Source organism: Cetorhinus maximus, chromosome 18, assembly GCF_964194155.1.
Source record: "Cetorhinus maximus chromosome 18, sCetMax3.hap1.1, whole genome shotgun sequence".
NCBI classification, from domain to species: domain Eukaryota; kingdom Metazoa; phylum Chordata; class Chondrichthyes; order Lamniformes; family Cetorhinidae; genus Cetorhinus; species Cetorhinus maximus.
The window spans coordinates 77,217,750-77,245,000 of record NC_135896.1 but is presented as its reverse complement, the minus strand read 5'-3'; the positions used below and the strand labels follow the sequence as shown (position 1 = coordinate 77,245,000).

The window sequence follows — 27,251 nt, the reverse complement described above, 5'->3', positions numbered from 1 at the left end:
GAGTTGACGTTTCTTGTCCTCATGACCCTTCAACAGAACTGAGTAATATTAGGAGAGGGGTGAAATATAAGCTGGTTTAAGGTGGGGGGGTGGGGGGAGAGAAGTTGGGGGGGGGGGGTTGGTTGTAGGGACAAGCAAGCAGTGATAGGAGCAGATAATCAAAAGATGTCACAGACAAAGGAACAAAGAGGTGTTGAAGGTGGTGATATTATCTAAACGAATGTGCTAATTAAGAATGGATGGCAGGACACTCAAGGTACAGCTCTAGTGGGGATGGGGTGGAAAGACTGACAGGGCATTAAAGGTATAGATTTAGAAATAATGGAAATAGGTGGGAAAAGAAAAATCTATATAAATTATTGGAAAAAACAAAAGGGAGGGGGAAGAAACTGAAAGTGGGTGGGGATGGAGGAGGGAGTTCAAGATCTAAAGTTGTTGAATTCAATATTCAATCCGGAAGGCTGTAAAGTGCCTAGTCGGAAGATGAGGTGCTGTTCCTCAAGTTTGCGTTGGGCTTCACTGGAACAATGCAGCAAGCCAAGGACAGACATGCTGGCCACTATAGCCCAGTCAGTTTGACTTCAGTGATAGGGAAACTTCTGGAAACTATAGTTCGGGACAAAATCAATAGTCACTTAGACAGGTGTGGGATAATTAAGAAGAGCCAGCATGGATTCATTAAGGGAAAATCATGTTTAACTAACTTGGAATTTTTTGAGGTGGTAACAGAGAAAGTTGACAAGGGCCATGCTGTTGATGTGGTGTATATGGATTTTCAAAAGGCATTTGATACAGTGCCACACAACCAGACTTGTGAGCAGAATTCTAGCTCATGGAATAAAAGGGAAAGTAAGCACTTGGGTAAGAAATTGCCTGAGTGACAGCAAACAGAGTAATGATAAATGGTTGTTTTTCATATTGGGGGAAGGATTGTCCTGGAGTTCCCCAGGGATCAGTGTTGGGACCCTTGCTCTTCTTGATATATATTAATAACCTAGACTGTGGTGTGCAGGGCATGATTTCAAAATTTGCAGATGATACGAAAATTGGAAGTGTTATCAACTGTGATGAGGATAGTCTTGAACTTCAAAAGGACATAGATATATTGGTGGGTTGGGCAGACAAATGGCAAATGAAGTTCAATGCAGAGAAGTGTGAGGTGATTCACTTTCGCAGGAAGAATATGGAGAGACAGTATAAAATAAAGGGGGAAACTCTAAAGGAGGTGCAGGGACAAAGGGACCTTGGTGTATATGCACATAAGTCATTGAAGGTGGCAGGGCATGTTGAGAGAGCAGTTAATAAAGCATATGATATCCCAGGTTTTATTAATAGAGGCACTGAGTACAAGAGCAAGGAAGTCATGTTAAACTTGTATAAGACACTAGTTAGGTCTCATCTGGAATACTGCATCCTGGGTGCCACACTTGAGGAAGGATGTAAAGGCATTGGAGAGAGTACAGAGGAGATTCACAAGAAGGATTCCAGGGATAAACAACTGTAACTATGAGGATAGATTGGAGAGGTTGGGACTGTTTTCCTTGGAGAAAAGAAGGCTGAGAGGAGACTTAATAGAGGTTTTCGAGATCCTGAGGGGTATAGACAGGGTAAATAGTGAGAAACTGTTCCCTCTTAAGAATACATCAAGAACTAGAAGGCACAGATTCAAAATAATGGGCAAAAGGAGTAGAAGTGATGTGAGGAAAACTTTTTTCACCCAGAGGGTGGTTGGAGTCTGGAACCAACTTCCTGAAAGGGTAGTGGAGGCAGGTTCAGTTGAGGTATTCAAAAGGGAATTGGATTGCTATCTGAAAAGAAAGAATGTGCAAGGTTACAGGGATAAGGTAGGGGAGTGGGATTAGGCGGATTGCTCTTTCAGCGAGCCAGTGCAAATTCGATGGTCTGAATGGCCTCCTCCTGCACTGTAAATATCCTGTGGTTAAATGCATGTTTGTTCTTTAAAGTAGGATATATGGAATTCTAGTTCCCAAGACCTCAGCGCAAAGTGAATTAGAATAAGAGATGGTGTGTGCAGATTAGGAAGAAGGGAGCTTGTGCAACAGCAATCACCCTCTGAGTTCAAGTTCCACTACAGGACTTGTTGGCCACAAAAGAACCCAGCAACTGGTGTGGGCAAGTCAGTGTACATCAGTACCAGTCCCCAGCCCAGAGAAATGGGGAGGGTTAGTGACTGGAAGGGCATTTGGCTGTTAAAAAAAAACACCCGCCAAATCAAAAATGATGGTTGATATGAATGGTGATGGAGAAGGGAGAATCAACCAGTATTGTGGCAACCCCATGTAACAAAGGAAAAAGCCAAGAGGCAAATGTCTTTCCTTTTCTTAGCCTGATGGGGTGCTTGAAGAACTCCTCTAACCCCAGAAGCAACATTCAACATTTGCTGTTTATAGTATTGAGCTGCTGAGGGAGAAAATGCACAAAACATCAGCATACGAAATATCGAACTTCAATTTAAGATCCCAGGAAGATGGCAAAAACAATGCAAATGGAAGCAACGGTGATAGGTGTTGGTTGGATTTGTAAAAGACACAAAAAAAACATAAATTAAGGAACTGAAACAAAGATTATGTTGATAAAGTATGACTGTATAATTGAACTCCTCAGTAAAACTTTGGGTGTTTTATGCATTACCCTCATAACTGATGCCAGCTGTTAGTTTGCTCAGTCAGGTGTAGGGCATGTAGAGCAAAACTCCCTTTAATCTGGCCAGACAAAAGTGCCACAATGACCATTGCTAAAGCATGTTTTCCTTGTCAGCACTAGCTTTTAATTTCCCACAGTAGCTAGAAATGGGAAATTGCACATTAGAGCAGTGAGTATACACTCAAACCAGATCAAGCATCTTTCAATCTAATTTGCTAATAGGATTTTTATAACCTGCCATATACCACCAGTCTGGGCTAGGTTTAATAACACACGAACTAAAAAGACCCACAGCACTGCCTGCTTCTTCACACATCTATGTTTGGCAATTAGAAACTTTAATTCCTACTCACTAAATTTTCCTGTATCCTATCATTTATTAACTTTGTTCTTAAACACACCAAGTATCAATCACACACATGCAGAGAAATGATTTATTCTTCCTCAAACCTCTGTGGTAAACAACTTAAATTCACAGCATCATAATTATTTAAGTCTCAAATGTAAACACAAAATTCCCTAAAGGTTGCTCTGATCTCCTTCCAAGATACCAGCAAGTTTGATTGCGGTGTACCAGATTAAAACAGGTTTAGATAAGGTAGACAAAGAAAAGCTGTTCCCATTAACTGATGGTACAAGGGAGCACAGATTTGAGATTTTAGGCAAGAGATACAGGGAGGATGTGAGGAAGAACTTTTTTTTATGCAGCAGGCGGCAATGACCTAGAACTTACTGCCTGCAAGGGCGGTGGAAGCAAAGACAATCAATGTTTTTAAAAGGAAATTGGATAGGCACTTGAAGGAAATAAATTTGCAGGGCGATGGGGATACAATGGGACTGATTGGACTGTTCTTCAAAGAGCTGTCATGGAATTGAAAGGCCAAATGACCTCCTTCTATCCCGTAAGGACTCAAGTCCCACTGATCCACTGCCAAGTTACATCAGGAGATTGGGGAAAACCCCCATGGAACTGCAGGGCTCATTTCCTTGTTGCTGCAAATATACACCCTCCTCTCCAGCACCAAGGCAGGAGGAAAGCTCCAAATGATCAATCGATAGTCCATGATAAAAATGCAGTGGTTACAGACTTCATCTTAATTTATTCCTAAACTGAACACGAGCCACAACAAACCTCTCAATGTTTATTTTCCTAAATACTTCTGACTAAATAGGAAACATTCAATAGATGCTACAAACTTAGCTTCAGCATTGTTCCCAGCCCTGATCTAGTTAGTGGCAGTGATACAAGGCTGTACTCAGCAACCTATATGTAAAGGAGCTGGGAAATGGAACTGCAAAGTGAGTGACTGAGAAAAGGGGCAGCGGCAATCTAGTTTGGCAAAATGCCAACATGTGCCATTACAGCTGAGCCACTCAAGGGTTTGATTGGCCACAAGTCAAACTATTGTTAGGTTCCTCAATGTGGCCCCAGTGCCTGTTCATGAGTTGGCCCGTTATTGAAGGTGATACTACATTCACATGGAAATTAGATTTTGTTTAGGAATACTCCAGTTTAAAATCATACTCCATGATTCTTAACTAAACCATATGTGAAAAATTCGGCTCCAACAGGTTAATAGTTAAACAGCACTGAGATCCAATGTACCCTTCAAATTCAGTACAGTGTGTCAGAAAATTAACTTTTAATGCCCAGGATTAAACTGACAGCGACATCAATTGGTGGGGACCACTAGGAAATGGATATAAAAGGCACTTTTTGTCCACTCAAGCATATGTAATTTTGTTCACATGGTTATCCAAGACAAAATGATCTGAGTGGAAAGATGCAGCTAGGGTGAGTGGCAACACTGCAGGCTCCAAGTGTCATAGCAAGCACTGGCTGAGGCTCAGGGTGATGGTGCCTGTTCAGAACTCAAACGTCTCACAGCTGAGAGTAGGGAAGTACCATGTCTCTCAGTGGGCTGTTATGAAACTAGTTTTAGCTGAAAAATGCTTGACTGGGGACAGCAGGTGGAGCAAACACTGATAATCTACAGAGGTACATGAAACAACATATCGTAGAGAAAAACAACACAGGAACTGTTCACTAACACATTTCATACAGAAAGTAAATTTTTATCTTGAAAAAGGGTTACGTTGTGCCTGGCAGGGTTGCAGACACCATGCCTTAGTCAGGAGATTACACGGTACTTGTGACGTGAAAGGACCCACACTTATTTCACACTCCAATGCTTGCTACTTGAAAGGATGTAGCACCCTGATGCCTGTCACAATCCACTGACACTCTCACATGGGAAAGCGGCCACACAGGAAGCACTACAGTCTCCATAGCAATGGAGCCCTCGACAATCACTACCTTTGTGTTGGGAGGGGGTCAGTTTTGGAGAAACTAATTGAAAGTGCAGGACTGAGAACGCAATCTGGAGGAGGGCTGACTGGATGGCACATGATTTACACATAAGACGGATGTCACTAATCTGGAAAGAAGAATTGTATTAATTCAAATATTCCTAGTGCTGATATCCAGCTTGTGACACTCCACTGGTGCAATTCCCCTGGTTAGTACAGCCCTTCTGCACAAAGTTCAAAGAGGGTGCCTCACTAAAACAGAATCTTGTAGTAGTCGTCTCTGTAACTGTACAGAACCAGCAAGGATACTCTGTAGAGACAGAAAAAGTGCAACAAATTAGAGTTAGCTGAATTACAGATTGCAGATCACGGTTAGAGCTAGTTGTAGGGTACAGGCAACCTATACCCTACAGCCTATTACTGATTTACTGGTTCCTTACTGTGGGCATAGGTTGCTACCATGAATTATGGTCATCGATCATGCAGTCGCAATCCAGCCACCAGTGAAAATCCACAACTAACTCAACACGATCTCTCAGAGGGCCCACGTAATGCCTATGGTATAGGACTGGAATAATATCACTATCTGAACAGATAATGCTCTGTTGAGGCTGGAAGTCAGGAACCTCATCTCAGCAGTGTAGAGGGGGCTTTATGTATCACTTGCTGCATCTGCCTTGCGAGCCTTTGATGGGAACGTGTAGAGGGAGCTTTAAGCTGTACCTAACCCACGCTGGACCTGCCCTGGGAGTGTTTGATGGAACTGTGTAGAGAGCTTTACGCTGTATCTAAACTGTGCTGTCCCTGCCCTGAGGAGAGTTTGATGGGACAAGTGTCGAGGGAGCTTTACTAAAACCATAGGAACAACAGAAGGAATAGGGCAGGAATAGGCCATACAGCCCATCGAACTGATCCTCTACCTCAAGTCCTCTTTTCCACTTATTCCCCATTTCCCTTCATTCCAAGTGAACAAAAATCTGTCTTTCTCAGCTTTTAAGTATACTCAATGATGGAGGATCTACAACCCTCTGAATGAAGAAATTCCTCCTCATCTCAGTCCTAAATGATTGACCCCTGACACTAATGCGTTCTAGATTCTCCAGCCAGAGGAAAATCTCTGTGTCTACCCTGTCGAGCCCATTCAGAATCTTGTATCTTTTAAAGAGATCACCCTCTTAATTCTTCTAAACTCCAGGGAATATATGTCCAATTTATTCAGCCTCTCATCATAGGACAACCCTCTCTCTTATCCCAGAAACCAATCTAGTGAACCTTCACTATATTGTCTCCAATACAAGTCTATCCTGTCTTAAAAATGGAGACCAAAACTGTGCACAGTACTTCAGGTGTAGTCTAACCAAACCCTATATTCTACTGTAGCAAGACTTCCTTGACCTTGTATTCCACTCCCCTGTCAATGAAGTCATAGGTTCATATTCCACCACAAAAGCTGACAAGAGCTCAGCATAAGTAAAAGGTATCCTCCCCTACTTTCCCCAGTCACCACATTACAGCCCCCAGGTACGTTCCCAATGCCCCATAACAACACCCAGGAATCTCCCCAATGCTTCAATATAACAACCAGGAATCCAATGCCTCAAATTCAGCACCCAGGAATCTTACTCCCATGAGGAGTCTCCTCTGACATTTCTGCACTCAGGTGTGCTCCTATCTTACCTCTTGATCAACTTGAAGTGATGGATTTGGTCACAAATGGATTTCAGGTAACGCTGTTTAGTTGACCGCAAGAGCAAATGCTGCACACTGGCGTTGAATGTTTGCTCATCTCCACCGTACTGGGAAAGCAGGAATAGAGAGTCAGAGCAAGCACAGGGCAGGAGAATCCAACAAACCATTCATTTCATGGCAATGTATATGGCGAGGGTTGAAGTCATCCAATAGTATGGACATGATGGGCTGAATGGTCTTATATGACATAACGATTCTATGATAGTCCATTATCAGGTTTGGTACTGAGCAATACATTGAGCTATAGAGTGTACACGGCACAGAAATAGGCCACATTTGGTCCACTAGTCCATGCTGGTATTTAAACTCTAGTTGAGCCATACAGACCAGAAGATCCAGAGACTGATCAGGCAGAGAGTTGATCTTGGACTAGATGATGATGAAGGTGTTGCATTAGGCCTCAGTGGCTCTAGGCTTGGGAAGGATAAACTGTAACCAGGGTGCCCCTGCCCCTGGAAGTGTGGGCAAGGCAGAATCAGTTTGGGCTGTGATACCAGTCATACTTCAATTAGCCAGCTAACACACACTGTCTTGAGGAGCGAGTGGGTGTGTGAATGGATTAGTTACAGACTAAGCATCCCCTTACCCAGTATTGTTACAGGGTAGTGGAGATCTGGGAGAAAATGGTGGAGGGGCAGGTATGCAGATTTTATAAACACTGAAAGAATACAGCAGTGGCTGTTCTCCACCACCAAACTGCTTGTGAAACAACAGTCATTTACAAAGTATTGCGCAGATGAAATCCTACCTCCAGCGATAAGAAGCTGAGCAGAGTTTCCTTTGATACATCAACCTGCAAATTAAACCACACATTTGTTTGTACAACTGACTGAATTTCTCATCCTCCCCTCACTTCTTCCCTGAACTCTTCTCAACTGCAAGGGTTCAGCTGAACAGGGGAGTCCTCAAAGTTGTAGATCCTTCTTGGTACCTTAACATGAACCCCACAAACTATCAGGTAACACTAGGAAACCCCCTGCTACAGCGTCCCCACAGCTGAGAGTAGAAAAAACAGCCTCAGCACCAGCAGGGAGCTTGTTGTGAAGGAACAAGGGGAGCAGGACAATTATACAATATAGCAAGGAATTCAAATGGAGGCCCACATGCTTAGATATTGAAGGGGCTGCCTCCAATACTGGAATGAAGGAAGTGGGAGGATGCACAGAAGGCCAGAGTTGGGAGAATGCAGAAAACTCAAGAAGGTTGGTTGTATAGTTAGAGCAGGTTATAGAGACAGGGAGGAATGAATCGATGGAGGGATTTGAACACAGAATGAGCAATTTTAAATCAAGGTATTGCTGAATTGGGAGTCAATGTAGATCTACAAGCACAGGGGTGACTGGTGAGCAGGGCTTAATTTTTTGAGTTAGGATGCAGGGAGTAGAGCTTTGGATGAGCTCAAGTTTCTGCAGGGCAGAATATGGGCCAGCATTGGAATAGTTGAGTCTGGAAATAATAAAAACATGGATGAGGTTTTGAGTAGTAGATGGGTTGAGGGGATGGAGATGGGTAATATCATGGAAGGGGAAGTAGCTGCTCACTGCGATGAAGGTGGTGAGTTCAGAAGCTCAGCTTAGGGTCAAATTGAAAACTGAGGTTGCAATCTGGTTCAGCCTAAGATAGAGGCTATGAAGGAGGGTAGAATCAGTGGTTAGGGAACTGAGTTGGTGGCAGAGGCAGAAGACAATGGCTTTGGTTTTACCAATGTTAATAGGGGGAAATTTCAGGCTTTTCCAAGACTCAGACAGTCTGCCATTACAGAGGCAGTGGTGAGGTACAGTGGCTGTCACAAGTGTAAATGAGGAACCTGACTTGTGCCTTTGGATGATGTTGTCAAGGAACAAAATGTAGAGGAGAAACAGCAGTCAACCAAAGATAGATCTCTGGGGGAGTCCAAAGACAATGGTGCAGGAGCAGGAACAGAAGTCACTGCAGGAAATCAGGGTCTCCTGTTCCTACTGGTGGACAACTCGATATTCCCTTTAGAAAGTTCAGTAATAAAGGAGAAAGTGTATGCAATGTTGCTGTGCCTTGTTTTATGCAGTGTCTCTCAAATCCTGCAATGGCTCACTTGTCAGTCAGAAGGATCTGGACTCAAGCCACATTTCAGACATTACCAAATCTAGGTTGAACTTTCAGTCCGGTACCCTTGCCTTACAAAAATCAATCAATCTTAGTTTTGAAATTTTCAATTGGCCCCCAACCTCATCAACTTGGGGGCGGGGGAAGTGCTTCAAATTTCTGCTGCCTTTCATGTGAAGAAGTGCTTCCTGACATTAGTCCTGAATAGCCTGGCTCTAATTCTAAAGTTATGGCCCCTTGTTCTGCATTCTCCAAACAGAGGAAATAGTTTATCTCTATCTACCCTGCAAATCTTTTAATCATCTTAAACACCTCAATTAGATCACTACTTAATGTTTTATACTTGAGAGTTCAAGTGTAGTTTTATCATCCTGTCCTCGTAACTTAACTGTTTTTGGCCCTGTGTTATTCTAGTGAATCTGTGCTCTGCCCCTTCCAAGGCCAATATATCCTTCCTGAGCTACAGTGCCCAAAAACTGAACACAGTAATCCAGATGGGGACTAATCTGTGCTTTATACAATTGATACATCCCCTTGAGATATAGGCCAATATTGCATTCGCCTTTGTACCTGTCCACTAATTAATTTTTAGTGATTTCTAAACATGTACTCCTAAACCTCTTCGCTCCTCCACAGTCCCTAACTTCCGTCATTTAGAAAGTACACTAATCTATCTTGTTTAGGTTCAAAGTTCTTAGTATGATTGTGTGCACTCATGGCCTCATCATCAAAGGTAGGAACTTCAAAATGGCTCTGCTATTACTGTACTTCTACTAAATTAGGGTATTAGCTCATTTAAATGGAAGCCTGCTTTTTAATGGGAAGAGGGGACACACTAAGAAATGGGTCATTCATCACTCTCCCTATTCCCTTTGTCTCACTGTATTTCTTCAGGCACTGAATATGTAATCAGTGGCTCTCTCTCCCGGTCATCATCTAAAGTCAACTGTCTGCTGAAGTCTTGGGCCTTATATGTCAGTTTCCGGTTCATGTAAATGCTGCCCAACACCAGCACCGCCTAACAGTCATTCAGTGACTCACCGCTAAAACTTCAATGTCACTGCTTTTCTGCTGCAGGTTGGTGACAAAGGTTTGAAGTCTTGACAGAACCTGGAAAGAAAACAGCTGCTTTCAGAATGACTTAAAGACAGGGACAAGTGGTGCAGCACATTAACAACCTCGAATAAACTCCCCTCCTCTCCTAAAGGTATTCACTCTTGACCAATCAGTTTTGACAGTATTAGGTTTTGATAAACTACATGCCTACTGGGAAGTGATGCACACATCTGTCTACACAGAGTTGCGCTCACATGCATGGACCATACTGTTTTTAGTACTTGCATGAGTGTGAAGAGAACTTTTTTCTTATTTGTTCATTCATGGGATGCAGGCTTCACTGGTTAGACTAGCATTTATTGCCCATTCCTAATTGCTTTCTGTAGAGGGCAACTGTAGAGCAAGACCATTTTATCAAAGGGAAGCAGCCCATGGAAGAGGGAGGAATTTAGTCTGCTAGCACTTAAATTAGAATGTAACTAAAGATTTCCCAGTGAGTTCTTCATGGGATTTCAAAACATCTATATTTTTTGATCATTAACAAAGTGTTTGACTTGCTGACTAGACCAGGGCTTATTGCCCATCCCTAACTGCCCTCAAGAAGGAGGTGGTGAACCGTCTTCTTGGACTGCTGCAGTCAATTTGGTGGGGAGGGAGTTACAGATTTTGACTTGGTGACTTTGAAGGAACAGCAATATAGTTCCAAGTCAGGATGGTGTGTGACTTGGAGGGGAACTTGGAGGTGGTGGTGTCCCCATGTGTCTGCTGCCCTTGTTCTTTTAGATGGTAGCGGTTGCAGGTTTGGAGGGGATGCCAAAGAAGCCTTGGTGAGTTGCTGCAATGCATCTTGCAAATGGTACACACCGCAGCCATAATCAGGCTGCTTTGCCCTGAATGGTATCGAGCTTCATGACTGTTGTTGGAACTGCATTCATCCAGGCAAGTGAAGAATACTCCATAACACTCCTGACTTGTGTCTTGTAGATGGTGGAAAGGCTTTGGAGAGTCTGGAGGCGAGTCTTTCACCACAGAATTCCTAGACTCTAGACTATTCCTAAGCTCTTATAGTCACAGTGTTTACATGACTGGTCCAGTTAAATTTCTGGTTAATGGTGACCCCCCAGGGTATTGATGGTGTGAGATTCAGTGATATTAATGCTATTGAATGGGGAAATGGTTAGACACTGTCGTGTTGGAGCTGGTCATTGCCTGGCGCTTGTATGGCACGAATGTTATTTGCCATCTATAAGTCCAACTGCTTCTATTGCAAATGAAATTGAAGGTTGATGGGATTTTAACCCTGAATTTCTCATTTAAGGCATTATATTGACCAACCTCTCAAATTGACAAGTGGTTCTCCCCTCTCAGATTCAAAATCACCTACATAGAGAAGTATTCTAAAAGCACTTCGAACATAAAATGCAAATATTTCCTGAAGGTGTTAGTGGGAGCAAGTCCTGACAATAACCATACTAGCATGTGTTTTGGGAGAGGGTGCTTGAAAACATTTGTTGGAAGGGACATTCAATTATCCACTTACAAACCTGGTCAAGATGTTCATTTTGAGCTTGGGTCAATGGGGGAATATTAGAACATGGGAATGAAGCATTGAATAAAGTAAGTAAATAAATTACCAACAGAAGTCAAAAAGAAGTTACTAACAAAAAAGGTCAGCCAGCATCCAAAGACAGGGACAAAGTAACAATTCAGTTAGGATCCATCATCAATGGCTTCTGATAAAGGGTCCAATCTTTCAAATCTACAGTAATCTGTTCACACTTCCCAGCATTATTTGGCAATGTGGTATTTTCTTTCCAGTCTCAGCATCGAACAAGCCTATATCAGCTACAGTTTGGTTTAGGCCCCATATAAGGCATAAGAGCACTAGAGAGGTCGTCCCTTACCTTTTCCTCGTATCGCCGTTTAGTGCTGGATGACAGCTTCTCAGGTGAAATTAAATTCAAGTTTGGCACTAAGGAACTTCCGTGTGATTCAAAAGGCCCTGGGGAGGAAAGGTGAAATAGTAAAAAACACTTTGTGATAAAGCTGATAATCAGGTATATGAAAGTAATTAAATGAGCAAATGTAATCATTACTTATACTAACGCAATGCTATCATTATTTAATACAGGGTTTGAGAGAAAGCATTGTTATGGGGAAGGAGATTATTGGCCAGGATGCAGAGATATTTCAATCCCTATTTTAAAGTCCTTACTTTCATGTTTGTCACAAATTCTTATCTCATAATTTATAACAGTTTACATAGGTAGTTTCTATCTTCATAAGAACATAAGAAATATGAGGAGTTGACTATACAGCACCTCGAGCTGCTCCACCATCCGATATGGTTATGGCTGATTATTGGCCTTTACTCCAATTTCCCGCCCGCATCCCACATCCCTTGATTCCCTGAGAGGCCAAAAATCTTTCTCAGCCCTAAATGCATTTCACAATGGAGCATCCGCAACCCTCTGAGGTAGAGAAAGGTGCCAGATGAAAGACCAAAAAGAAAACTTATGTAATTCACTGTTTTTACTGCTGTGTATTTAAGATATTGCTGAATTAAATTACGAGTTATTGAGATTAACTAACCTATTAATTGTGTAAACCAGAATTTTATTGTGGCCACAGTGTTACAAAGTCAAGAACAGCCCACTATTTTTAAAATGAGATAAACAAATTAAAAACAGAAAATGCTGGAAATGCTCAGCAGATCTGGCAACATCTGTGGAGAGAGAAATAGCACTAACACTTCAGGTCAATGACCTTTCAACACAAATTTGGAAGCACAGAATGTACATCGAGTGGGTACATTCGCCAAGAATAGCTCAGTACCACTGCAACTAACTAAGCTGGCCAAGTACTGAAAGACATATTTGCCAGACTGGGCCTGTACCAGGTGGTGAGAAACCAAACTAGAGCAAAAATCTTGCTTGACTTCGTGCTCACCAATCTACCTCTTGCAGATGCATCTGTTCACGACGGTCCTTGTGGAGACTAAATCCCATCTTCACACTGTATCGAGAGGCATCACATAGTGTGACACTACCACTGTGTAAGATAGGATATATTCAGCTCAAAACTAGACATCCATGAAGTGTTATGGGCCATCAGCAGCAGCAGAATTGCATTCAACCACAATCTGTAACCTCATGGCATATCCTTCACTCTACCATAGCCATCAAGCTAGGGGACCGGTCCTGGTTCAATGAAGAGCACAGGTGGGTATGCCAGGAGCAGCACCAGGCATACTTATAAATGACATGCCAATCTGATGAAACTGCAACACAGAACTACCTGCATGTTAAGACAGCAGAGCTAAGCAATCCCACAGCCAATGGATCAAATCAAAGCTCTGCAGTCCTGCCACATCTAGTCTTGAATGGTGGTGGACAGTTAAACAACTAATTGAAGGAGGAGGTTCCAAAAACATCCCCATCCTCACTGATGGTGGACCCCAGCGTGTAAGTGCAAAAGACAAGGCTGAAACATCTGCAGCTATCTTCAGCCAAAAGTGCCACATGGATGATACATCTCAGCCTCCTCCTAGGGTCTGCTGCATCACAGATGCCATTCTTCAGCCAATTCAATTCACTCCATATGATATTAAGAAACAGCTTAAGGCACTGGGTACAGTGAAGGCTATGAGCCCTGACAAATCCTCACTAACAGTATTGAAGATGGTTGTGGTTATTGAAGGTCAATCATCTCAGCCCTAGGACATCACTGCAGGAGTTCCTCAGGGTACTGTCCTGGCCCAACCATCTTCAGCTGCTTCATCAACGACCTTCCTCCAACATAGTGTAAGAAGTAGGGATGTTTGCTGATAATTGCACAGCGTTCAGTACCATTCGTAACTCCTCAGATAATGAGGAGGTCTGCACCCACATGCAGCAAGACCTGAACAACATTCAGGCTTGGGCTGATAAGTGGCAAGTAACATTCACACCACACAAGTGCCTGGTAATGACCATCTCCAAAAGAGAGAAACAAACCACTTCTCCATATTTAACAGTATTGCCATTGATGAATCTGCCACCATCAACATCCTTGGGGCTACCATTGACCAGACTGGACCAGCCATATAAATGCTGTGGCTACAAGAGCAAGTCAAAGATTGGAAATTCTGCAGAGAGTGACACACCTCCTGACTCCCCAAAGCCTGCTCATCATCTACGGGGCACTAGTCAGGAATGTGATGGAACACTCTCCAATTGCCTAGATGAGTGCAGTTCCAATGACACTCAAGAAGCTCGAAGCCATCCAGGAAAAAGGAGCCTTTTTGATCAGCAACCATCCAAAATTCACTTCCTCCACCACCAGTGCACAGTGGATGTAATGAATACGATCTACAAGATGCACTGCAGCAACTTGCCAAGGCTCTTTCAACAGCACCCTCCAAACTCACAATCTCTACCACCTAGAAGAACAAGGCCAGCAGACACATGGGAATACTATCACCTGTAAGTTCCCATCCAAGTCAGATATCATCCTGATTTAAAACTATATTGCGTTCCTTCAGTGTTGCGGAGTTAAAATCCTGGAAGTCTCTAACAGCACTGTAGGGTACTTACACGACATGGACTGCAGCGAGTCAAGGCGGCAGCTCACTATCACCTTTTCAAGGGCAATTGAGGACATGCTATAAATGCTGACCTTTCTAACAACACCCACCCCCATGAAGAAATAAAAAGAATGCATTTACAAGAAGGGCCACAATGAATTTTCTCTTTAAAAAAAAATGTTACATTTAGATACTGCATCAGTTGTGAAGGTACAGGAACACCAAGCACAGTTCTAGGGCAGCCTTTGCTAAAAAATGTGTTGCTGCAAGGAGATCCAGTAATGTTAAAAAAAAATGTTTTAATCATCAAACATCACAGCATGGTGACAAATTGGATTGAAACACTGCCTCTCAAAGCCTTGACTTCAACTCATCTAGGATCATTGTTATCTTCAGGGTGCTCGGGGCAGTTGCAATATTGGAGTTATCTTTGAAGATAAGCGGAAGCACTCCTGTCTCTACTTAAAACCACCAAGCCTAGGCGTCTGTTTATGAAATTGACTCAAAATAGTAGCAAAAATTACACAAATCCCAGGGCGTGAAACGGAATCGGACTCAATCATAAACCAGTGACTCCAACCATGGGGATTCAGTCATCCATATTGTTATTCATTCATTTCCATTATTCAACCCATTTGCCTCGCTTCCCAGGGAGAAACTATTACACTATCCTTTATGCAAAACAGGCAGAAGTGTGATACATGTGTTAGAACCGTGACATCACTTGGTCACAAGGAAGGATGTGGTACCTGTAGAACTGCAGAGTGATCCCTTTGGGTTCTGTGAGGAGGGGCTCTCTGGAGTTTCCCTGCTCAAAAGAAAACAAAAGGAAGTAAGATAGTTAACAGAAAGCAACCTAGGAAAAGCAAGCTCACAACAGAAGCAATAATTGTTTCCTTTTTAAATTTCTGGCACTGGCCAGAACTGAGAGTTCAGGGAATTTATTCCTCCAATATTAAGCAAATTATTTCCTTATATTTCTCTCCCATCCAACCGAGAAGTCAATCAGTCATTAGTCCAAGCTGCTGGAAATCTTCCAGTCTGGTGAAGACAGGACTGGACAGTGGTTTCTGCTGGTCAGGCCAAGCAGTAGTTAGTTTTCACGAACTGATGGCCTTCATTTTTCCATTTTTCACAAGACAAGTTGAAATTTCTCATTTGAATAACTTGCTTTCAATTAGGCCACTCTGGTTGCAGCTGGTAGGCATGATATACAGGTTCAGGTGTATTATAACCAGCAGTGAGAAAATAGGTATGTTACTTGGGTTGGGCAGGATACTCTTGTTACTTTTCTCCTCTATGAGAGGCAACAACCTCTTCCCTCATCTAACTGGTGAAACTCAGCTTTAGACATTTAGAATTTTTAATCAAAGGCCTGGTTTTCAAACCAAAACACAAAGAGAAAATAAAGGATTTCTGTGCTTTCCGTTTGGAGAAATCATAGAATAGTTACTGTATAGGAGGCCATTCAGCCCATCGTGTCCATGCCCGCTCTCTGCAAGAGCCACTGTTAGTCTCATTCTCCTGCTCTCCCTTGTAGCCATGCAACATTTTCTGTTCAGGTGCTTATCCAATTCTGTTTTAAAAGTCACAATTGTTATTCGTCCACCATGCTCTCATGCAATGCATTCCCGACCCTAACCACTCACTGCATACAAAGTTCTCCTATTAATCAGCTTAAATCTGTCCCCTCTGGTTCTCAACAGCTCCACCAGATGGATGGTTTCTCTCTGCCTAGACCCCTCAAGATTTTGAGCACCTCTTGATTTTGAACATCTCTATCAAATCTGCTCTCAACTTTCCTCCTCTAAGGAGAACAGCCCCAGGTTCTCCAATTTATCCATGTAACTGAAGTTCCTAATCCTTGAAATCATTTTCGTAAATCTTTTCTGCACCCTGTCTAATGCCTTCACATCCTTCCTAAAGCATGGTGTCTCGAATTGGACACAATACTCCAGTTGAAGCCAAACCAGTTTTATAAAGGTTCATCATAACTTCCTTGTTTTCGTACTCTATGCCTTTATTCATAAAACCCAGGATCCTGTATGCTTCGTTAACCACTTTCTCAACCTGCCCTGCCTTCTTCAACAATTTGTGCATATATATCCCTATTCCTCTCTGTTTTATCTGTCACATGTCCACCCATTCCACCTGCTTATGTTCCCTTGAAGTTTATTGCTATCCTCCTCGCAGTTTACAGTGCTTGCAAGTTAATGAGAACAATGCTTCAAAAACCTGATCCCCACGTTCCCCAAAATGCAGTACTGTCAAACCCTGTACTAACCCTAGACATCACATTCAATTCCAACGTCAACGGCCCTTCACTGAATCAGTAGACGTATGGCAGGAATTTTGATATTGCCAACTACACAGTACCTAGCCCTCACTGGAACTGGAACTCTTCCCTTCAATATTTTTACTCCAAGTGTTAATACAATTCCATACAACACTGCAGTTCACTCAGATTCAATAGCTCATTGTGGATAATCCACAGTCTCATAGCAATAAACACAATTAGCAATGAAAATAACACCAAGGTTTGTTTTTGCCCTTCGCTCTTGCGTTTCCAGTATTAATCCAGATTCCACGTCCCGTGGTTCTGATTTGCAAATCAATAGCAATAATCCTTTACTGTTTACTCTCCTGTATTTCACAACACTATCTGATCTGACCTGACCTTCTCTACTCGAGTGAACACAGCTCTGGTCTCAAGTCTCACCACCACCTCTACTGGCTAGTGTCCTCTAATGACTAGATACCAAACAGCAAGTCCCTGCCAATGGGAATTATTCGTCCTCTGGTCTACAATACAACTCTCACCTGTTTCCCTTTTCCTCCAACATTCTGGACCTGATTTTCTGGAAGTGTTCTACCACCTCTAATTCCAGAATCCGCTTTTCAGTCTGTTTGTCCTTTTCAAATGATCTCACCTGAAAAGAGCAAATGAAACATCATCATAATGTGAGCAAATCCCCTTCTGCCTTACCATATCCATGTCGCTGGGGATTCCTCCCTAATTATTGGAGGGGGCAGGGGTGGTTATTTCCTCAATGCTTGCACGTGCATAAACAGGGTCTCGCGCCACCACCTCCACCCACATTCCCCCTCCTCCCTTGCTAACCACACAGAAGGTGTCTTCCTCTCCCCATCACCCCACCCCTCCCTGACCATACATAGGGTCTTACCACCACCACCCCACCAATCAATTAGATTAGGGAATTAAACATGTGGCTCAAAGAGTGCTGTGGGACGAAGTGGTTTTGATTCATGGGGCACTTGCATCAGTACTAGCGAAGAGAACTATTCCGTTAGGATGGGCTGGATTTGAACTGGGCTGCGAACAGTGGCCTGGCCAATCGTATCACTAGGGCTGTGGACAGGGCTCTAAGCTAACAGATCAAAGGGGTGATCACAGAATCACAGTGCAGAAGAGGCCCTTCGGCTCATCGAGTCTGCACCGACACGTGAGAAACACCTGACCTACCTGCCTAATCCCATTTACCAGCACTTGGCCCATAGCCTTGAATGTTATGACATGCCAAGTGCTCATCCAGGTACTTTCTAAAGGATGTGAGGCAACCCGCCTCCACCACCCTCCCAGGCAGTGCATTCCAGACTGTCACCACCCTCTGGGTAAAAAAGATTTTCCTTACATCCCCCCTAAACCTCCTGCTCCTCACCTTGAACTTATGTCCATTTGGGTCCCCTTCAACTAAGGGGAACAGCTGCTCCCTATCCACCCTGTCCATGCCCCTCATAATCTCGTACACCTCGATCAGGTCACCCCTCAGTCTTCTCTGCTCCAATGAAAACAACACAAGTCTATCCAACCTCTCTTCATAACTTAAATATTTCTTCCCAGGCAACATCCTGGTGAATCTCCTCTGCACTCCCTCCAGTGCAATCACATCCTTCCTATAATGTGGTGACCAGAACTGCACACAATACTCCAGCTGTGGCCTCACCAAGGTTCTATACAACTCCAACATAACCTCCCTACTTTCGTAATCTATGCATCGATTGATAAAGGCAAGTGTCCCATATGCCTTTTTCACCACCCCACTAACATGCCCCTCTGCCTTCCGAGATCTATGGACACACACGCCAAGTTCCCTTTGTTCCTCAGAACTTCCTAGTGTCATGCCGTTCATTGAATACTTCCTTGTCAAATTACTCCTTCCAAAGTGTATCACCTCACACTTTTCAGGGTTAAATTCCATCTGTCCATTTGACCATCCTGTCTATATCTTCCTGTAGCCCAAGACACTCAGCCTCACTGTTAACCACCCGGCCAATCTTTGTGTCATCCGCAAACTTACTAATCCTCCCCCCCACATAGTCATCTATGTTGTTTATATAAATGACGAATAATAGGGGACCCAGCACAGATCCCTGTGGTACTCCACTGGACACTGGCTTCCAGTCACTAAAGCATCCTTCTGTTATCACCCTCTGTTCTCCTACAACTAAGCCAATTTTGAATCCCCCTCATCAAATTACCCTATATCCCATGTGCATTTGCCTTCTTTATAAGTCTCCCATGTGGGACCTTGTCAAAGGCTTTGCTGAAACCCATATAAACTACATCAACTACACTACCCTCATCTACACACCTGGTCACCTCCTCAAAACAGTAGTTACAACATTGGACAGAGCAGTAAACACAAAATTATTGGAGCTTGTAACAAAGACAATATAATAATTGTGGCGACTTTAATCTTCATATAGACTGGGACAATCAAATAGGCAAGAATGGTCTAGAAGATGAGTTTGTAGAATGTTTCTGTGACAGTTTCTTTGAGCAATACATTGTGGAACCATCTAGGGATAAAGCTATCTTCGATCTAGTATTGTGTAATGAAACAGGGTTAGTTAATAATGTCGTAGTAAAAGATCCACTGGGAAAGAGTGGTCATAATACCTTTGAATTCTACGTTAAGTTTGAAAGTGACATACTCCAGTCATAAACAAAAATCTTAAACAAAGCCAATTACATAAGTATGAGGGAAGAACTGGCTAAGGTCAATTGGATAAATAGACTAAAAGGTATGGAGGTAAATGAACAGTGGAAATACATTCCATTGAAAAACAAAAACTTTTCAAGAAAGACCCATCTGTGGCTCACTTGGGAAGCTAAGGATAGTATTAGATTAAAAGAAGAGGTTTACAATGTTGCAAAAAAACAGTAGCAAGTCAGAGGATTTGAAGTGTTTTTAGAAACCAGCAAAGGCCAATCAAAATGTTGATAAAAAAGGGAAAAATAGAATATGAGAGTAAACTAGCCAGAAATATAAAAACAGATTGTAAGAGCTTTTATAAGTATATAAAAAGGAAAAGAGTAGCTAAAGTAAATGTTGGTCCCTTAGAAGCAGAGACAGGATAAATTATCATGGAGAATGAGGAAATTGCAGAGGCACTGAACAAATATTTTGTGTCTGTCTTCATAGTAGAAAGCACAAGTTTCATACCAGAAATAGACGGTAACCAAGGGGCTAAAAAGAGTGAAGGAAATTAAGGAAGTTACTATCAGCAAAGAAAATGTATTAGAAAAACTTAAGGGGCTAAAATCCAACAAACCCCCAGGACCTGATGACCTATGCCCTAGGGTTCTAGAAGAGATAGTTGATGCGCCAGCTACAATTTTCCAAGATTCCTTAGTCTCGGGAACAATCCCATCAGATTGGAAGTTGGCAAATGTTACACCACGTTTCAAGAAAGGAGGGAGCAAGAAAACAGGGAACTACAGGCCAGTTGGCCTAACATCAATTATTGGGAAAATGCTGGAATTTATTATTAAGGAAGTCTTAACAATGCACTTAGAAAAGCATATGATTAGAACAAGTCAACATGGTTTTACTGAAAGGAAATTCTGTTTAACAAATTTATTAGAGCTTTTGGATGTAACTAGTAGAATGGATAAGGGACAAAATCAGTAGATGTCATATACCTGGCTTTCCAAAAGGCATCCGATAAGGTCCCACACAAAAGGTTATTAAGCAAAATAAGGGTTCGTGGAGTAGGGGGTAATATATTAGCATGGATAGAGAATGGACAGGAAGCCAAGAGTGGGCATAAATGGGGCTTTTTAAGGTTGGCAGGCAGTGAATAGTGGAGTGCTGCAAGGATCAGTTCTGAGCCCTCAGCTATTTGCAATCTGTATTAATGGCCTAGATGAAGAGACAGAGAGTATCTAAGTTTGTTGATGATACCAAGCTAGGTGGAAAGGTGAGCTGTGGGGAGGACTGCGAAGAGGCATAGATAGGTTAAGTGAGTGGGCAACAAGATGGCAGGTATTTTGTAGGGAAATGTGAAGTTATTGACTTTGGTCATAAGAATAGAAAAACAGAATTTTTTTTTAAAAGTGTGAAACTTGTAAGTATTGATGTTCAAAGAATCTTGGGTGGGCTCATACAAGGAACACAAAGTTAGCATGCAAGTACAGCAATTAGGCAGGCAAGTGGCAGGTTGCCTTTATTGCAAGGGTATTGGAGTACAGGAATAAAGAAGTCCTGCTACAGTTGTAGAGTTTTGGTGAGACCACGTCTGGAATACTGTATGTGGTTTTGGTCTCCACATTGAAGCAAGGATATACTTGCATTGGAGGCGGCACAGAGAATGTTCACCAAGTTGGTCCTTGGGATGAGGCGGCTGTTCTACTATGAGAGGCTGAGTAAATTGGGCCTATATTCTCTGCAGTTTAGAAGAATGAGAGGCGATCTCATTGAAACCTACAAAATTTTGAAGGGGCTTGACTTGTTTGACCAGTGCAGACTCGATGGGCCAAAGGGCCCTTTTTCTGTGCTGTAGATCTCTGACTCTATAAGGTAGATGCTGAGAGATTGCTTCTGCTGGTCAGGGAATCCAAAACATGGGAGGCACAGTCTCAGGATAAGGGGCTGATCATTTAGGACTGAGATGAGGAGAAATTACTTCACTCAGAGGGTGGTGAATCTTTAGAATTCTCCAGAGGGTTGTGGATGCTCCATCGTTGAATATATTTAAGGTTGGGATAGACAGATTTTTGGTCTCTCAGGGAATCAAGGGATTTGGAAAGCAGGCAAGAAAGTGTTGTTGAAGCCAAGATCAGCCATGATCGTACTGAATGGCAAAGCAGGCTCGACAAGTCATAAAGTCTACTCCTGCTCTTATTTCTTGTGTTCTTCTGTTCAGCCACACACAGGGTCTCCAACTCAGCCCCGACACCCGACCATGCATATATTCTAGGTGTCCATCCTCTTGACCACACACAGGGTCTCCCTCTCTCCAATCATAGGGTGCCCACCTGATCCCTCCCCGATCAGACATAGGGCTATACCCAAGAAAAGAAGAAACAGCAAAGCAGGTGTTGATTCAGAACATCCACAGCACAGAGAACACAGAACACTTACCACAGGAGCAACTTCTGTGTGTTTCAAATTTCTATAACCCTGCAGAAAGTATTACTCGCAGAGCTTTTATGTTGTTTAACCATCATTGTACTATAATCAAAGCAGGTTACTGTAATCCCATTACAGACAACCTATTGATGAGAAGACAGTTGCAAAACACTCCCAACAAAAATACTGGTTTCATTGAGGGAGAGATTTCTGATGGATTTAAACTGTGAGAACTATTAGATGCTCTGTTACCACATCTCAAGACTGAGCATGCATCATGTTTGTAACTAATATGTGGGACAGGCTCTCATAAAAACCAGTCAGTGCTAAAATTCAGTTTATCCTCTGGAAGAGTTCTAGTTTTATATATCAGGGATGATTGAAAATGCAGGTGATAGTCACTGGCAGACAATCACTTTCTGGGAATATTGTAGCACCATTTCTGCTGCTGATATGGAAATGTCATCTGTAGAATTAAACCAACCAGGCAGGGTTCAATAACACAGGCTGTAACAATAATACTGGAGTTGCCTTCAATTACCTGACTGGAGTCAGACAGAGTGAAAAGGATAAAGCTTAGGCAAAAATTTCAGTTTCATTTTTCTGCACGTTTTATCTTTGCCTGTTCAATTCCTTTTCCTTTCCCTCTCCTACTCCATTCTTCCCCATTTCCTTCCCTGCTGAAGGCATAGATTCAAGCAGAGATACTGTCCGTTGCAAATATCACAGTAATCGATATAAAACAATCTCAAAATGTTGGGTGGTTCTGAGTGGCAGCCTGAAATTGCAAGCACATTCCAATCCGCAAAATTATTGACTAAATGACAATTAAATTCAATGACCCACGTAATTATTTATGCGATTACCAATTAGACTTTGTGGCCTTCAAAGGATGCCACTCCACCACAGTAGAATAATACATTGTGCTTGCATGGTGTAACACTACTACACTCTTGTCCTTATTAGCAATGGAAACAGCAAGCAATGCCACAGGAGATCCATTTGGACATATTTACTTATAAGCAAGGGGCATTAGGGGTTTTAACATTGAGATGAATCTGAAAAGTTGAATAGCTCGTTACCTTCACATGTTTACTCTCTTTATCTGAGACTAGGACTGAGTAACTGATTCCAGCCTGTTTGCAATGCTCCTGAACTTCTTCCTGAGACAGAGAAAAGCCAGTACTATTACATAAAAAAACAATCACTTGAAATCAGAAACACAGCTTCAATTCACATAAAGCACAAAGAGTAGTTACAGAGTCATACAGCCCAATATGTCACAGAAGGAGGCCATTCGGCCCATCAAGTCTAAGCAAAGCAATCCAGTCAGTCCCACTCCCCTGCTTGATCCCCGTAGAACTACAAGTTTATTTCCTTCTAGTGCCCATCCAATTTTCTTTTGAAATCATTGATTGTTTCCGCTTCCACCATCCTCGTGGGCAGCGAGTTCCAGGACATTACCACTCGATGCATCAAAAAGTTCTTCCTCGCATTCCCCCTGCATCTCTTGCCCAAAATCTTAAATCTGTGTCCCCTAGTCCTGTATCATCAGCTAATGGGAACAGTTTTTCCTTGCCTACCTTATCTAAGCCTGTCATATCCATGTACACCTCTATTAAATCTTTCCTCAATCTTCTTTGTGCCAAGAAGAACAACCCCAGTCTTTCCAACCTAACCTAGTAACTAAAATCCCCCCAAACCCTGGAACCATTCTGATAAATCTCCTCCGCACCCTCCCAACGACTGTCACATCTTTCCTAAAGTGTGACCAGAGCTAGATTTATTGTAATATAAACAAAGATTGGTTCAGTAAATACATAACAATGTCATACTGATTCATAAAGACAGGATAGGCACAAATTCAATCCCCTGTCAGTGCTGAGTTGGCTGATCTCAGCTGGGTTAACGGTGATGGAGATGGTGAAGAAGTCCATCTGTATTCCCACTCCTGTCACTGTTCAATGAGCACTACCACAATTCACATGTGTGGCTGTCAGATGAAGACGATCCAGCTCAGTTGTGATGCTTCCTCTCTTTTCCTCTGACAATGGTCATGTATTTATACATGAAAAATGGCCACGGTGCGCAAGGGCTACCAGTGTCTTTGGACCTATAGCCAAACCTGCGGAAGGGAGCACCGTACATCGTAGTTCTCTGTCACCTCTGCAATATTGTCTGGATGAAAAGTGCACCAACTACACCCATTAACTATACAAAAAAGCTGAGAAATCATGGTGGTAATCACGCAAGTATTTCTGCCTCCCCACCCTCTTAAATCAAGCTGCCTGTAGGTCAGCTTCCATCAACAGAGCTCCAGCCTCTTAAATTATACCAGCATCCCAAATCTATTGCATGTATTACCTGAGAGACATTGTGAAGCAACTCAGCTTTTATGCCGAATTTCCACAAGTTCTGGATGATGCTGATGGCTCTCTCCAGCGACATCTTCCCCACTGCAACCACCAGTGTCTCAAAATGACAGAAAGCGGGCTGCAATGGAAGACAGCAGGTTGTGGAGTTATCAACACACAGTTTGCAAAAAAGTCACTGGTACAAGTCAGAGGAGAAAATGTGTTTGTGCCGGAGTTACCTCTCCAACTCCCGTCCCTTAACTGGTCACTAAATACTTCTCTTGTTTGGCTGATATATTACATATGAAGCTTGCAAAGATATAAAGTGCAAAGTGTCAGTGAAGCAAAACTCTTGCTACAGCTAACTCACCAGTTCAGATGTGAAACAAAGCGGAGGGATTTTATCCAAGGCAAGGCTGACTCCTACGGCAGAGGAGACTGGTCCTACGACTTGTGGTCTCTGGAACTCGAGAATCTAAGGAAGAACAACGTTTTTACAATCCTAATTTCTTGAAAAGGACAATTAGATTTACATTGTGTTAAAGAGATCTGTAAATGGTGGATGGGATAAATGCAGTGCTTGGTGTGGCTCCCGTAGTTCGATTGTTCGATTTCTGATCAGGGCTGACGTAGCTGATCTCAGTTAGGGCAGCTGCTGCCATCACCTCCACCACTACAAATGGCCTCAGGTGCTATTGATAAAGAAGCAAGTGGGGAACCACGGAGCAACAAATCTTAGAGTTCCTGCTCCAGTCAGCCTTGCTGGAAACTGAATGAGTGGATATCATAGGGTAAGGTTAGGATCAGCAGTGATACCATCCACTGTTGAAGCCATTGCTTGCTGTCTTACACAAATAATAGTCATTTAGGCAATATACCAAACGACTGCCCATCTTGTGTCCAGAGAAAATCAGGAAAAGGGAGAGAAAGGAATTGGGTGCTCTGATGAGCAACAACTATGTATTGCATCAAAACCCATGGCAGGGCAGGAGGAAGCAGCTTCCAATGCTCACTCTGGAACTAGGCTAAACATGTATACAAACAAAGCCGACATTCTGTTGGTTTTCTTCCCTCATCAGTTTAAGTGCCAGGTACCTTTCTACAACAGTACAACTGAGAGCATAAATCATATTGTAGGTGACTATATGATCAATCCACAGCCTTTCGCTTTGCAGGAAAGTGCAACAGAGCATTGATAAATTCTGTGCTGTGCAACCACCCGGCAGTTTACTGCCTTGCTTTTCTGCACTCAGAGGTGCAGACTCTTCCTAAATTATGGGTCCACAGTAGCCAGGCCACCTCCTGTCCCTCACCCAAGTGACTATCCTTCATAGGTGGGGTTAGAGAGGTTGCCTCTTCCAGCATGGATACAAACACCATTCTCGCACAATTTCCACTCACGTGACTTACAACAGGTGTCTGAGGGAGCAGAAACCACAGCTGATTTGCCCTTCCAAGTACCCAGAATCAACTGTGTTATTCCTACTTGGGACCTTATCAAGATCGGATCACTTGAAAGAATGAGAGTTATTTTAGGTTTTCACCATAACAACCAGGCAATACCTCAATCACATGGATTTTTAATTAGAGGCAGAATCTGTAGAACTAATTTGGTACGTGTCTCATAGGACAGGCATGTGCCACAGATGCAGGAATATACTTCAGAGACAAGTCAATATCAACTCTTTCATCAGCAGAGGATCACCTTGCATTTGAACAGTCATACTATGATAATGACTTGCATTGTTATGCACAGTTCATAGATCTATGTGCAGAAGTGACATGGAAATGGACACCAGCTATACCAAACTCGATGGGAGGGAAGTGTCAACCCTGGTGTGCATTCCTCCTGTCCAAGAGTGCATATTGAGATATGAGGTTTATAGCATCAGTAAGGGGTAATGTTGGTGCAGTTGTTGAAGTTTGGAACTGAGCCATGCAATGTATGTTAAGGTCGGCCAGCTCATCTAGAGCTGCATCGGGGGTTCCAAATTAGCCTCAGTGCCTCAAAGTTAAAGAAAGGAAATATTAACCAAGTTAGCATTGCTGGGAAGTGCATCATGTGAATGACAATTGAGCAAGGGTGGAAGTCAGTCACTACGTTCTCCACGCTTAAATAAACCAACAGCACTCAGTATTTAGCTTGACACATGAAGAATTACACCGTTTTATGGAAATGTACCCAAGCAAGGGATGGCATAAGAGGAGAGCAGGACATACAGTGTGTGTGACTCTGCGTGTATGCAAGGAGAGCAGAAAAATATTCAATGGTCTGGACCAATGTGGACACTGAGCCATGTGCAAGATGCTATGTTTTAGCAACTCATTTATTCTGATTACGGCAGGCTTGTCCAAACCGTGGGCTGGAAGCCCCTCCATGTGGCCCCTGGAGTGTTAGCTAAAAATGCCGGTAGGATGGGTCAGTGAGTTTGAGGATTTCTGCAGGGTACTGCTCCTCCAGTCACAGCCCGTTTCTCTCCTGCGTTTGCTGCTGATAGGCTCACTGTTGAACCAATCAGCATCAAACATGGAAGAAAGCCAGGCTATGATTAGAGGAATAGCGAACACTAGCAACTCTGGAGCGCGCAGGCCCTCAGTTCACCACGCTTTCGCCCCACCCCCTCCGGCTTATAGTCCTTTGAACCGGCTCCGGCCGCGTTCCCCCAGCTCCAGACGGGTTCCCTGGTTCCTCCCACATTCCACCAAGTTCCCCCTCCGCGTTCAATTGACTCTCAGTGCTTCCCTGGGTGAGCACTCGAGTTCGGGTGCCGCAAGGCCTCAAGCCTCGCTCCAGGCCTCTCTTCCATGCTTATCACACCTCCCCCGCCCCCAATTTAGTGAGTGAGGGTGAGTTTTTATTTGTTTACAGAATGCAGGCATCAATGGCTAGGCTGGCATTTATTACCCATCCCTAATTGCCCTTGAGAAGGTGGTGGTGAGCTGCCTTCTTGAACTGCTGCAGTCCCTGTGGTGTAGGTACACCCATGGTGCTGTTAGGGAGGGAGTTCCAGGGTTTTGACCCAGCGATAGTGAAGGGACTGCAATATATTTCCAAGTCAGGTTAGTGAGCGGATTGGAGGGGAACTTCCAGGTGGT

General features: G+C 43.1%; 1 protein-coding gene across 6 annotated transcripts in view; it reads right to left on the bottom strand.

Moving 5' to 3' along the window:
• Positions 1-3,084: 3,084 nt before the first annotated feature.
• Positions 3,085-27,251, bottom strand: part of eif2ak4 (eukaryotic translation initiation factor 2 alpha kinase 4) — a 162,673-nt gene continuing 138,506 nt past the window's right edge. For all 6 annotated transcript variants that reach the window (XM_078562929.1, XM_078562931.1, XM_078562930.1 and 3 more), the window contains 10 exons: positions 24,526-24,630; positions 24,166-24,294; positions 22,884-22,964; positions 17,246-17,355; positions 15,175-15,233; positions 11,766-11,863; positions 9,847-9,915; positions 7,472-7,516; positions 6,652-6,770; positions 3,085-5,284 (listed from right to left, as the gene is read on the bottom strand). In XM_078562929.1, coding sequence (XP_078419055.1) covers positions 5,227-5,284; positions 6,652-6,770; positions 7,472-7,516; positions 9,847-9,915; positions 11,766-11,863; positions 15,175-15,233; positions 17,246-17,355; positions 22,884-22,964; positions 24,166-24,294; positions 24,526-24,630 — 873 coding nt within the window. In that variant the 3' untranslated portion in view covers positions 3,085-5,226. The remainder of the gene's footprint in view (positions 5,285-6,651; positions 6,771-7,471; positions 7,517-9,846; positions 9,916-11,765; positions 11,864-15,174; positions 15,234-17,245; positions 17,356-22,883; positions 22,965-24,165; positions 24,295-24,525; positions 24,631-27,251) is intronic.